General features: G+C 43.8%; 1 protein-coding gene across 1 annotated transcript in view; it reads right to left on the reverse strand.

Moving 5' to 3' along the window:
- NCEH1 (neutral cholesterol ester hydrolase 1) overlaps positions 1 to 13,416 on the reverse strand; it is a 39,870-nt gene extending 26,454 nt beyond the window's left edge. Inside the window, exon 1 of the mRNA XM_060242520.1 lies at positions 13,097 to 13,416. Within this exon, the coding sequence (XP_060098503.1) occupies positions 13,097 to 13,234 (138 nt within the window). The 5' untranslated portion in view covers positions 13,235 to 13,416. The remainder of the gene's footprint in view (positions 1 to 13,096) is intronic.
- Positions 13,417 to 13,725: the final 309 nt, after the last annotated feature.

Genomic DNA, 13,725 nt, shown 5'->3' on the forward strand with positions numbered 1-13,725 from the left:
GTTAGCTTTTGTTCAGGCAGAGGCCAGGAAAAGCCCAGCTTTTGTTCCAATAAGATTTCCAATCTTTCTGGCATGGTGTGCTTGTAGGATTATTACAGAGTCAGTCTGTTTGCAGCAGCAGAAAAGAGCAAGAATCCAGGAGCACCATAAAATCTATGGCAGGGTTAGGAGCTCTGTAAGTCACTGCTCATTTCTTCAGACACTGGTGAAGAAACACCTTTTGGCAGGTTTCCAAGGCCACCCAAGGTTTTGGATGCCTGTCTTTTGACCTGTAAAGTCTTAATACATAATTGACACAGGTGACAAAAGTTCAACAGAATGCATGTCAAATTTAGAAGGCAGATAAAGGAATCAGACGGGCTTGTTATCCCTCCTGAAAAATGTAACACCCTCAGGGTTTTAACTATACCTACACCTGTTGAGATTAACCATGCTTTTTTCAGACAAGTGCTCGGAAATAAGGAATGCCCCCAGAAGAACAAGATGTTTTTGCAAGATCTTCCGCTTACTAGACACATCATGCAGTTCGCCAGCTAACTGATGAAGCCCACGTTTACTCGCAAAGACATTTTACTATATCATTTGGTGCAATGGGTAAATGCGTGGACTCTAATCAGAGAGGACCGGGTTTGATTTCCCACTTCTTCACATGCACCTGCTGAGTGACCCTGGGTCAGTCACAGTTCTCTCAGAACTCTCTTGGACCCACCTACCTCACAGGGTGTCTGTTTTGGGTAGAGGAAGGGAAAAGAGATTATAAACCACTCTGAGTCTCCCAACTGAAGGGTGGAGTATAAATCTTCGTCCTCTTCTCCTCCTCCTTCTCCGAGAAGCAAAAGATTGACTGGAAGAGCTTCAAGGTCAGCAGGTGTGGAAGTTTCAGGGAGCCTAATCCACTGCCAAGTTGGCCTCCACAAGCCTCCTTGGAACTATCTGGAACCAAGTTCTCACTCACTTCAAATTACCATTTTTTAAAAACCTCTCTTTCCTCTGCAATGGAGACCCAAAGGCTTACAGCATTCTCCCCACCTCCGGGTTTGATTCCCCACTCCTCCATCTGCAGCTGCTGGAATAGCCTTGGATCAGCCATAGCTCTTGCAGAGTTGTCCTTGAAAGGGCAGCTACTGGGAGAGCTCTCTCAGCCCCACCCATCTCACAGGGTGTCTTGGGGAGGAGGAAGGTAAAGTAGATTGTAAGCCACTCTGAGTGAAGAGTGGGGTATAAATCCACTACCACCTTCACCAGAGCCAGTTTGGTGTAGTGGTTAAGTGTGCGGACTCTTATCTGGAAGAACCAGGTTTGATTCCCCACTCCTCCACTTGCAGCAGCTGGAATGGCCTTGGGTCAGCCATAGCTCTCGCAGGAGTTGTCCTTGAAAGGACAGCTGCTGTAAAAGCTCTCTCAGCCCCACCTACCTCACAGGGTGTCTGTTGTGTGTGTGTGTGCGTGGGGGAGGTAAAGGAGATTGTGACCACTCAGACTCTTGAGTTTCAGAGTATAGGGCAGAATATAAATCCAGTATCTTCTTCAATATCTTCTTCTAGTTTATCCTCCCCAACAAAGCTGCAAGGTAGGCTGGGTTGAGAGTACTGGCTCAAAGTCACCCTGTAAGCTTTCATGGCAGACCTGAGTCTTCCAATATTAGTCAGACTCCCTAACCACTCTGCCACACCTCAATAGGCCTTGCACACGCAAGCCTTCGCTGAAACCACAACCGGGACAAACACATGAATGAATTTCCAGTATTTTATAATGGTTAGAGTCCAGGATTAGACCTGGGGAACATTGGGTTCAATTCAAATCCCCACTCAGTTATAAGAACATAAGAAGAGCCCTGCTGGATCAAACCAGTGGTCCACCTAGTTCAGTATCCATTTCTTCTGGAGGGCCACTAAGAAGATATCGAGGCAAGAACCTTCCTTCCCCTGATGTTGACTCCTGGCTCTGGGATCCAGAGGCTTAGGGCCTCTGACATGGGATCCTCCATTAATCTATCTGATCTTTTAAAACTGTCACCATCACTAATTATTAAGTTCAGTGGGTGAACTTGGGCTAGTTACTCCCTCTTCACCTTACGCTTCCTTATGCGGCTGTTAATAGAACAATGTGGGGAGAGAGATAATCATGTACAATGAACAATTGTTACAGGAAAGGTAGAATAAAAATGTGATACATTTCTTTTTGGATTTTTTTTTTTATAAACTAAATAGTATTTATAAAGAAAGTTCAAGTACACAAGAAAACAAGCATTCAGCACACGATACAGAGCTAGGAAAATAGGAGGGAAAATAATAGAGACATTTGCAAGAGCAGGATTTTGTTGGTGGGTAATACTGTACTTCTCTGATGAGAAGGAAGATCCAGCCGCAATGAGGAAGCGTGTGTGTGCAGTGGCCAGCGTTACCCACAATAATGGGCCCAAATTGATCAGGATTGGGGGCGGCTCTTTCAGCAAGATGGGGGTCTGAAAGAGGAACCAAAATGTGATACATTTACAAGTAATTGCGAACATTTAGAATCCACACAATGAAAGGGTTTCCTAGAACATTGCTTTTCTTTGTCCCAACAAACTTACCAATTAATATTTAAAAGATCTGATATGATAGATTTGATACATAAACAGAAAATGTCTTGGTTTGGATTGCATTTGGTGCAATCTTGTAAGGTTAGGCTTTTTCAGGCTGAAAGGTGTGGTTTCCAACTGCAGTTGCTCTAGGGGAGAACAGATTGAGAAAAAAACAGCAGCAAGCTGCAAATACACTAAAAAATAGGTGAAAGTTCAATAGCCTCATTTAAACGGAACATAAAACCAGCTGGTACTGTCCATGGTCAAAAGGGCTGGGAATTCAGCTTCAAAGCAATATCAATTATTAGCAAGATTTGCAACACAGAAAGGGGAACTACTTGGTATAGCAGCTGCCAAATCTCTTATATTAGTATTTTAGACACAAAAGCACAGAACTTTCACCTATGAGACATAGCAGCACCTGTTTCAAAAAGAAGCCAAATGCCCAGAATGTTAAATTGAAAATAAACCACAGGCTGGGATCCAAATCAGTGTTTCCACAGGCTGATTTACTGCACTAGATAAAGGCCAAGGCCTACCTTCCCAAAATAAAATCTTGGCAACTCTACCTGGCTAGGACAAGCTATAATCTATGCAATTGTTTCTCAACAGCAATTTTCTGTACTTGAAAATCTGCGAGCACAAACTAACTCCAGGAAATCCATATGCCAGTATTTGTATTGTTATAGGAAACAGGAGCTAGTTTCTAAACCAGGATTCTTGGCATAAGGAGGAGAGGAAAGGAAGAATAAACAAAGGTCTGCATCTGGCGACACAGTTAAGATTGGGAGTTTTGTTGTGAGATGCACAACAAAGGTGTGCATCTGCGCACAGTTAGCTTGTGGGCTCCCACTAACTTGCTGGATGCAGCAGGGTAGATAACTGCAGTCCCTAGAAGACTTTAGAAAAGACTGCAAGAAGATCTGCTCTAGGTTTTTAAAAACCACATTTTTATTTCATTGGATTTGTCTCCGTGATGCTCAGCTGACAGCTTCACTCCTGGTGCTTTTAGAATCATAGAGTTGGAAGGGACCCCCCCCCAGGGTCATCTAGTCCAACCCCCTGCACAATGCAAGAAATTCACAAATACCTCCCCCTAAATTCACAGGATCCACATTGCTGTCAGATGGCCATCTAGCCTCTGTTTAAAAACCTCAGGGAAGGAGAGTCCACCACCTCCTGAGGAAGCCTGTTCCACTGAGGAACTGCTCTAACGGTCAAGAAGTTCTTCCTAAAGTTGAGCCGGAAACTCTTTTGATGTAATTTCAACCCGTTGGTTCTGATCCTACTTTCTGGGGCCACAGAAAACAATTCTGCACCATCCTCTATATGACAGCCCTTCAAGTACTTGAAGATGGTGATCATATCACCTCTCAGCCGCCTCCTCTTCCCAGTTTCTACGACACAGTGAAACTTGGCAATGTACCAGGGGGACCGGATAGAAGTAGCTGCGGATATTTTTCATTACTCAGCAGTATCGTGCTTTAAAGAAAAGGCTGCTGAATCCTTCCTTAAAGCGTTTGTTCAGTGCAACTAAAGCAAGGAGGAGGAAAACTTCATTTAAAAACTGAAATTAGAGAGCTTTTGTAAAATAACCGAATTCCAAGGCTGCTGTTGTAAACCCTGACTGGATAGCCCAGGCTAGCCTGATGTCACCAAGTCTCAGAAGCCAAGTAGGGTCAGCCCTGGTTAGTGTTTGAATGGGAGATTTCGGGGTTGTTAAGCAAAGACAGCCACCTCTAGATGTCTCTTGCCTTGAAAACCCTACAGGATTGCTTGGACAGCTGCAACCTGACTGCACCTTCCACCACCAGCACCACAATTTACATATTTATAGCTAATACAAATATGAATGTCAAACAACTGAACTACGTTTTGAGTCCAGTGGCACCTTTAAGAGCAACAAATAGGGTTGCCAGGTCTGTGTTGTTGGAAAATACCTGGAGACTTGGGGGGGGGGTGGATCCAGGAGAGGGTGGTTTTTGGGGAGCGGAGGGGCCTCAGCAGGGTATAGTGCTATATAGTCCATCCTTCAAAGCAGCCATTTTCTCCAGGGGACCTCATCTTTGCCAGCTGGAGATCAGATGTAAAAGTGAGAGAACTCCAGACCCCACCTGGAGGCTGGCAACCCTAGCAACAAAGTTTAATTTTAGGCTTTTATGTGCTTGCACACTTCATCAGATACTGGCTACTCACCTGAATCAAACAACTGAACTGTTTGTGGGTTTTATTTTAAACTCAAGGATAAACTACTGTACCTCAAGGATAACTCAAAGATAAACTACCTCAAGGATAAAATATCCAGTCCCGTCTTCCGGTTTTGGCGCCTTGAGCTCAGGGGGCGGGTTCGCGGATCGTCCTCCTGCGGCCCCTCTGAATCAGGCGGTTGAAGGGGTGCCACAGACGCGGCACCCCCATAAAGAGACCCTGGCATGGGACTTTTGCAGGGTGAACGCCCGAATGCTTTCTTTCTTTCCTTTCAATAAGCTTCTAATGTATTGCTTCTCTACCCCAAGCATGGCAATTCTACTTGGCAAGTAAGTGTGCTTTCAGTGCCACTGGCTAATGGGTCGTTTTACATAATTAAAAGTGGGTCAGCTCAAAGAAAGGGAAAGAGGTCGATTACAGCCCTACTTTTCTGGTGAATGAGGCTTCGAAAAGTTAAAGAGCAACTTTAAACATTGGCAACACAATTAGACGGAATACAGATACTCAAATCGATCTGGATTATAATTGGACATGTGTTAAAGAGGCTATGATCTGGCTGCAATATGGTCTGAACAAAAATGAGATATATTCTAGAGAGCTGTCTCTATCGTCTGACTGCAACTGAAATGATAACATTCAAAATCGCAGCTGGAGGAGATTTGGAAGGACGGACTAACTGGGTCTTTGAGCTACTTTTCAACTTGGATTAATAGACTGAGTTTGCTGGCAGAGAAAAATGGCATTGCCAAGCAAAATGTTTTATAAAAAAGACATATTATGTAACATAAGTTCTCTGAAGCAGGATTTTGGTTCATTAACGGAGTTGATTAAAAAACAAATGGGAACTTTGATGCTGAAAGCTAGCAAAATCTCAAATCTACATGAGCAGAGTGTTAAAGAGATCCTGGTGACGTCTGTTGAATTGGAAGGGGAGAGTGATCCTCTGGGAAATGAACAAAAGAAAACCAAAATGGAACCTTATGGCGCAGTTAAAAAGCAAGACCGGAAATCGAGACTGATTGAAGTTCTGTTTGAGAGGAACAAATGGCGTGGAATTCTTCCTACTGTTACTGAGAGGAAGGATTACATTAAGGAGCGAGAAGGTGCGTTTTAGCCAAAGAATCAAGATGTGGAAATTCTTCAGAAAGAAGGATTTTTTAATTCTCTCTCTCTCTATGGATAGTCAGCTATTGAACTCTCAACAAGCACTGACATGCGATTTTAAAACTGACATGTGATTTTAAAAGGCAAAGTGAAATTTTTGGGTTACATTAAGCCGTTTCTTCTAGTGTAATATGGATATAAGAGCGAAAGGAATGAAAAATTTTGAAAAGAATTTTAAGTAAATAAATAGCTAATTTGGATTAAATTTTAAGAAGGCAAACAATATAATAAACTTGTAACTGGGCAGGTCTTGGGGGCAGTCGGATATGGAATTCCCAATAAGAACTGATATATGATTTTAAAAGGCTAAGTGAGATTTTTGGGCTATATTTCTAAGAAGGTAGACAACATAATTATCTTGCAACTACGTAGAGCTGCACTTAATAGATAAAGATGTTTGCCTCTTATGCTTATTTTAATGATGATATTGTTAAATTAATAAGCTAGTTTGCATTTTCAATATGACTGAGTTAAGGAGCAAAATTAAGACGTGAAAATTTTTCAGGAAGAAGGGTCTCTGAATTGTTGTTTCCTCTATGGATAACTAAATATGGAATTTTTTAATAAGAACTGATATGCAATTTTAAAAGCTCAAGTGAGATTCTAAGGATGGAAAAGTTTTGCAAAAAAATGTTAGATAAATAAACAGTTAATTTTGGGTCAATTGTTAAGAGGGCAGACAACACAACTATTTTTTAATCTGGTAGACCTGCTCTTTGTATGTTTGTTTGGAGAAACTGTCAATACTGAGATAGTCAAGCTAGTGTATTTTATTTTCATATGTTTATTTTAACGATGGTATTGTTAAACTAACAAGTGAGTCTGTGCCTTCATGATATTTCATACATTTATTCTAATGATGATATTATGAAACAAACAAGTTAGTCTGTGCTTTGAATATGGTTAAGTGTATCCAGCCAGCTCTGGGTTGACTGCTCTGTTTTTCTCTATCTTTTACATCTATATGTGCTGAAGAATTGTTTGGGCTTGTATTTTAAGTTATAGTTTAGTTAAAAAGCTATAATGAAAGATACAGTTGATAAAATATATGGGGAGAATTTTATACTTGCGGGTAGAAAGCATGGGGTATTTCACTTGGAGGCAGAACTGTAACTGATATACTTGTATTTCTCTTTGTTTCCTTTTTCCCCACTTTGTATCCATCCTTCCCCTCTTTAATTTCTTTTTGCTTGTGCTTCTTTCCTTTGTAGTTAAAATCAATAAAAAATTATAAAACACGGAAAAAAATAAAATATCCAGTCCCTTTAATAGAGGATTAAACCAAGTGATTTTATTTATCCCTAGGCCATGAAAAGCTTCAACTGTCCATTTTCACAAATTAAGTCTCTATTAAAGGGCAGGATATCTACCCCCGGGTCTGTTGGCAACCCTAATCATAGCTAGTGGTTCTGCCACTATGGACATCTGGACTTCTATGTAAGGGTTGAGGGTATGTGAACTCTCTAGCAGTTGTATTCATCTTCTTCCTTTACTGCAGATCAGTGGAAGAAGAGCTGTGTCAAATGTAGCTCCTGTATATAATAAGAAGTAGAGGAAAATGAATGTGGCCAAGCAATGAGAGGTTCATTTTTCATTACCAAGACAGGCACTTAAATGGAATGTTTCAACAGTATCAGCTCAACACTTTGCCCTCCTTAATGTTGCAATGCAAAAAATAATAATAAAGCAATGCAAACGACATGAAAGATCTTGGGAGGAAGCCCTCAAGGCATACTTTCTGTCATGCAATAGGAGTAAAGTTGTTCTCCGTTAACTGAGAGCATAGTTCACCACAGCATAATGACCAAGAAGCGCCATAAATCATTTGGCCATCTAGAGTTGGCCTGTAGACTGCGTGATTTATAGAGCTGAATGACATCCACAAGTCATTTTACACTGATCCACGGTGGACTTGATAAACCTCCTGTGTAATCTCATTGTCCTCCCAGGACTGCAACAACAGGGGTGGAGGATGCGGCAAAATGCAGGCTCAACTTTTTACCTTGGGACATGTGTAGTTTAAACAAGAGGCAAAGCCTCAGCTGGGGTCTGTCTTCTCCAGCATTGTTCCACCTGACCTTAGACAACAAAAATAAGATTCCTTTTACTGCAGTCACTGCCAGGGAGTTAAAGAGATAACACTAGTGTTGATTTCCTGGAATGCAAACCACCTTATTAAAGACATCTTCAAATTAAGAACTCCAGTTTTTCCTGGAGACTTTCAAATTACCCTGGACAAAAGAGGAAGCCACTGGAATTCCACCTAATGTACTCATTCAAACCCAGGCTGGTGTCTCCTTATCTTCTCTTTATTCCTTAGTTTTTGGTAAATGTCTGGACCAAGTTAAGTTTTTTAATGTAGAAGCAGACAGACCTCCAAAAGTTCAAATTCACTTTTCCTGTATAACTATACTGACAGTTAATCGCTAATTGCAAAAAGGGGAAAACAGCGTTGTGCAACAAACTGTCGCAACCACAGAGCAAAGGGAAAAATTAGACCTAAAGACATATTCTCCCTAGGGCTAACATTCACCCCTCAGAACTACTGAACTATGAGTTAGGCAGCATAATTTTACAGTGAATTTCTAAGAATCCTTTCCTGGGAATGCACCCCATAGGATGAACATTAGTAGGATTTGGGGTAAATCTGCTAAGGATTGCTTCTCTGCTCCACAAATCTGTTTCCATCTTTTTGAGCTGGTTCTCTCAGCCTTCTTATGAAACCATTTCACTTCAGTTGTCTCATACCATCACACCTAGAGTTCCCTTAGTTAAGTTATCTCCTTCTTTCAGAGTTACCGCCTACAAGCGCGGTAAGATTGCTTCCTTTCTACTGGTACAAAATTCCTTGTCTGAGGTAATATCTTCAAATGGTAGTGACTCCTTTTAGGAAGAAGAGGCTGGATTTATACCCTGCCCCACTACCTGAAAGAGTCTTAGCACAGTTTACAATCTCTTTCCCTCCCCCTCCCCACAACAGATACCCTGTGAGATAGGTAGGGCTGAGAGAGCTCTGACAGAAACTGTTCAAGAGGAACAGCTCTGTGAGAACTCATGACTGACTCAAGTTTACATCAGCAAGTGCATGTGAACAAGTGGGGAATCAAACCATATTCTTTCAGATAAGAGTCTGCGCACTTAACCACCACACCAAACTGGCTCTTACTGTCTAGCTGACCACTCAGTGTTAGGCAGTGTATTGGCATTCTCTGTCCTCTCCCAGGCAGTCTGAATACTGGCTAGTAAAACCTGATTCCCAACATTTTGATTACTTGGGCAAGCTGTTTCAGGTTTTTCTACACAGATAGCTGCATTGTGAGTTACCTCTTCAGCAGGTTTCCCTCCCCACCCTTTCCCCATCATTTAAAAATCTAAATACACATTTTCTAATGGTCAGTCAAAAACCTTGTTAGGCAGAAGCCCCATTTGGCCCCACCTACTTTCTACAAATACTTGAAGAGGAGATTGGATTAATATCCTGCCCTTCACTCAGAAGTGGCTCATAATCTCCTTTCCCTTCCTCTCTCCACAACAGACACCCTGTGAGTTAGGTGGGGTTGAGAGAGCTCTCTGAGAACTGCTCTTGAGAACTGCTCTGCTGAGCACCACATTAAAAGGTAAAGTTAGTCCCCTTTGCGGCTCAGGGCTTTAATGGACATGCCTGGATTAAACCTAGACCTCCTGCATGCCAAGCAGATACTCTACCACTGAACCACAGCCCCTCTGCATTTCAGGTTCACAAAGGGATGCCTTTTACCATACAAGCCTTGCTTGTGCAATTCCTGGCAGTCTTTGGCTTCAGATAAAATGATGAACCAGACTGACCCTCTGTCTGACCCAATAAGCAGCGCTAAGCACCCCGCCTCCCAGCTCCACTCACTTCCAACTTCCAGTATGCTCTGAACATATTTTTAAAAACCCACACAGTAGAACCGTGACAAAATAACAACTGATCTCACCTCCCCCTCACTAACAGTAACTTGAAAAGTACAGCACTGTGAATATTCAAAGCAGTTTGCAATGTTGTTGTAAAACCATCCTGAGCAGCAGAGCTATACACCTTTGTCAAACATGTGTGGCACAACCACAGCATGAAAGAAAACAAACACCTGGCTAGAATTCATTGTTCCTTGATGTCTTGCAAGTCACAGGTATTTCCAGGCCTGCCATACAGTGCACGCAAACAAATTTTATGGGGAATTGCTTTCATCCATGCTTCCAGACAGAAGCTAGCTTTCATCCTGTATTGGCTATCAGACAGGGTTGATACTGACCCAGAGAAGAATGTTCTGTGCCTTGAACAGGGCTTTTTTGGTAGAATAAGCCCAGCAGGAACTCATTTGCATGTTAGGCCACATCCCCTGATGCCAAGCCAGCTGGAACTGCATTCCTGCTCAAAAAAAAAGCCCTGCTCTTGAACAACAAAGACTTAATGTATAGAAATGGACAAGAAAGGGTTTTTTGGCATGGAGGTAAATCACATCAACTGGCCTATTACACCCATATTGGCCCTGTCAAAGGAACAGGACATCTATTTCTCCTCTCAGCAACCCTGCTCAAGACAACTGCTATTTCACTTTGGAATACTACAGCCTAGAAACAAAAAATTCAACTTCTTCACCAGTTTACAAGGAGGATTAGGCACTATTCTATGACAGCTGCCTGAAGATCAACAATTACACAGGTTTTCTGGGAAAAAAGGAAATAAAAGAAATCTACCTCTTCTTATACACTGAAAAGTGTTATAAAGCTTATACTTTCTGGAGCACTGGCCAAGTCTGGTGAGCCTCACCACCTACCCATTGGAACTGTGATCTCCTAAAACACACCCTTTTCAGCTACCTCTTGGAAGCAGTGCCGAAAGCCACTTTTCAGAAAGCTTGGGTTGGCATGACTCATCTTCACATGAAGGAACCTCAAGGCTTCCTGGAACACTGTTCAAAAGCCACCAAAAAAAAATGTAAATAGAAGGGAATGTATACATTCAGAAAGCAGTTCCAGGTTTCAAGTTGGAACATCACTTTCTCTCATAGGATAACTACCAGCCTGAAAACAAAAAAAAAATGTCCTCTCCCCATAATAAAGGCTTAACTGGATGTCACTTACCACCTGATGCCAAGCTTTAGTCACCCATTTCAACACATTAAGCCTCTATTAAAGGAACAGGGCATTTTTCTTCATCTCCCACCCAATCTCAACATGCAGAATAAGTCTGATGCTCTTTTTTCGTTGCCTGACTTCATTTCAGCCTAGAAACAAAAAGTGATTTTAACAAATGAATTGTCACACAACAGCTGGAGCAAACACTGAAGTCACACCTGCCATATAAAACACTTTGCAGCCCTTCTCCCCCACTACTGATATGCACATGGGAAACAGAAGGGCTCCACCATCAGAAGAAGAAGAGATTGGATTCATAGCCTGTCCTTCATTACCAGAAGTCTCAGAGCGGCTTACAGTTTCCTTTCCCTTCCTCTCCCCACAACAGATGCCCTTAGGCGGTGCTGAGAGAGCTCTGACAAAAACTGCTCTTGAGAGAACAGCTCTTACAGAGTTATGACCCAAGACCATACCAAAGTTGGAGTCCAGCAGCACCTTTAAGACAAACAAAATTTTAGTAAGCATGTCAGCATTTGTGTGCTAAAAGCACACTTCATCAGACAATCGAATGGGACGAAATTAGCAGCCCTACACGTATAGAGAGTGGGCAGTGAATTAATATGCAATATAGTGAAAATGTTTTTAGCATATTAAAAGAATGACAAGTTGGGGGGCTGGTAATTGTCAGTTTGGGTTTTCCAGATAGAAAAAACAGCAAAGACAATAAGCATAAGAACTGGAGACTGACATCAATGTCATTAGGTGTTTTAATCAGCCGAACACCACAGCTGGCCTGGATCTACCAAGGTCATATCAGCAGTTGCATGTGGAGGAGTGGGGAATCACACCCGATTCTCCCAGACATGCACTTAACCACTATACCAAACTAGCTCTCCACAATCTGATGTGGGTGGAAAGGGGCACTTCTGAATCCGGCTGCACCAGACTTCTCAGTTAAGCTTGCTGCCCCCAACGAAGGCTGATTTAACAGGCTGCATCTGAATCTTCCCGCACTTTGCAAGGCACCTGTGAGTTCCGTTTAACCCACGTGACCCGAAATTTTGCTCCAATAAAGGGAAATTTTGATTCAGATCTGCAGTCGCTGGGTGCACAAATCAAAGTTCACCTGCCCCCGATCCTAAAAAACAGATGGACGTCGACGACAACAACATGTGTAGGCTGGAACAAGGCTTGCACAGGGAAGCCTGGCTAATGGGCGGCTCCTTTTCCCAATCCTCCTGTCCTGCAGAAAGATAGGCCAGGGCGGCGGTCCCTGATAAGCCGCGGCGGAGTCAGAAGAGCCGGCGTTATTTGGTGCCGGCGTCAGGCGAGGGAAAGCCCGATTGCCCCAGTATATAAAGGCAGGTCTGCGATTTTCAAGGGCTTATTGGGACCCGCGATTCTTCAGCTAGATCTCAAGGCTTTGAAGCACGAAAACAGCCTCCCGTTTCCAAGGCTGCACGCAACCCGCCGGGGAAAGTGCTAAATCTAACAAAACACGGAGGCGAAGGCGAGGAGGAGCGCAATGCCGGTGCGCGCAAGCGAGGCACAGGAGAGCCCCGCCGATTGCTTGCATGCAAGCAAGGCAAGAAAGAAGCAGAAAAGCCCCGCCGACCGCTTGCATTCCAGCAAGTCCCTTTTGCAAAGACAGTGAGGCATTCCCCGAATCCGAGGCTGCGCCCACACCTCCTTGGCCGCTGCCTTACAGCCAGGGTCGGCCCTAGACTGTCTGCCACCCTAGGCAAGGTTAACTTCTGGTACCCCCCTCTGCACTGATAACATCACTAAATAACAGGGGGAGCCCCGATTCAGCGTCCCCAGAAGGCTGGCGCCCTAGGCAATCGCCTAGTGGCAGGGCCTACAGCGCTCGTTGGTGACTGGATTTCCCCCCTCCCCTGCGCACAACGGGGTCGCCAGCCACTGCTCCAGAGCAACCAGGTGTGGATGCAGCCAAAACGCCTGGACCTTTTCCATTCCCCTCCCGGCTGGAATGATGGAAGGAGGGGAAAAAAGCAGAGCAGCATCCCCAGGGATCCCCTCCCCCCCCCCTTTCCTTACCGTTTGCTGAGCCACCCTGAAAGATGCGTCCAGCAGCATGAGCCGCCAGGGCTCCGATACGGTGCTGGGCAAGGGCAGGTACACATAGTAGGCGGTCAGCGCGCACAGCCCGGCCAGCAGCACCACGGCAGACTTCATGATGCGCAGCCCCGTCGCTCGCCTCGCCGACCTCCGCCTTTTATCCCGCTGCGCCGCTTTTTCAAAAGCAGGACTTTTTGCAGCAAAGGTTGCTCGCAGCGCCCATTCAAGGGTTTCATAACCTTCGCAAGCCAATCAGCGGGGAGAGCGAGGAGGAAGTCCAGGCGCTTCCGTCCCCTTCAGCCTCATTGTGTGTCCTTGCAGTGGGTTTGTGCTTGGTCGCGATTCCGGCAAAGCCCCGCACAGAGACACCTAGCGGACGTGGAGGTGCAAGGCACCTGAACATCTAGAAAACATTTTTTTTTAAACTAAAATCAATCCTGGGATTGGGTTCCCGAATTAACAAATTAACTGGAGTGGCGATCCTGCTCTTAACATTGTCTTATCAATTGCAATCTTGAGTGCTATAATATAGTAGGTTCAACGCAGTGATCGTAGCTCTCTTTATTAGGTTACAGCATGGTAAAGGTAAAGCTAGTCCCCTGTGCAAG

Source organism: Heteronotia binoei, chromosome 6 (genome assembly GCF_032191835.1).
Source record: "Heteronotia binoei isolate CCM8104 ecotype False Entrance Well chromosome 6, APGP_CSIRO_Hbin_v1, whole genome shotgun sequence".
NCBI lineage: Eukaryota > Metazoa > Chordata > Lepidosauria > Squamata > Gekkonidae > Heteronotia > Heteronotia binoei.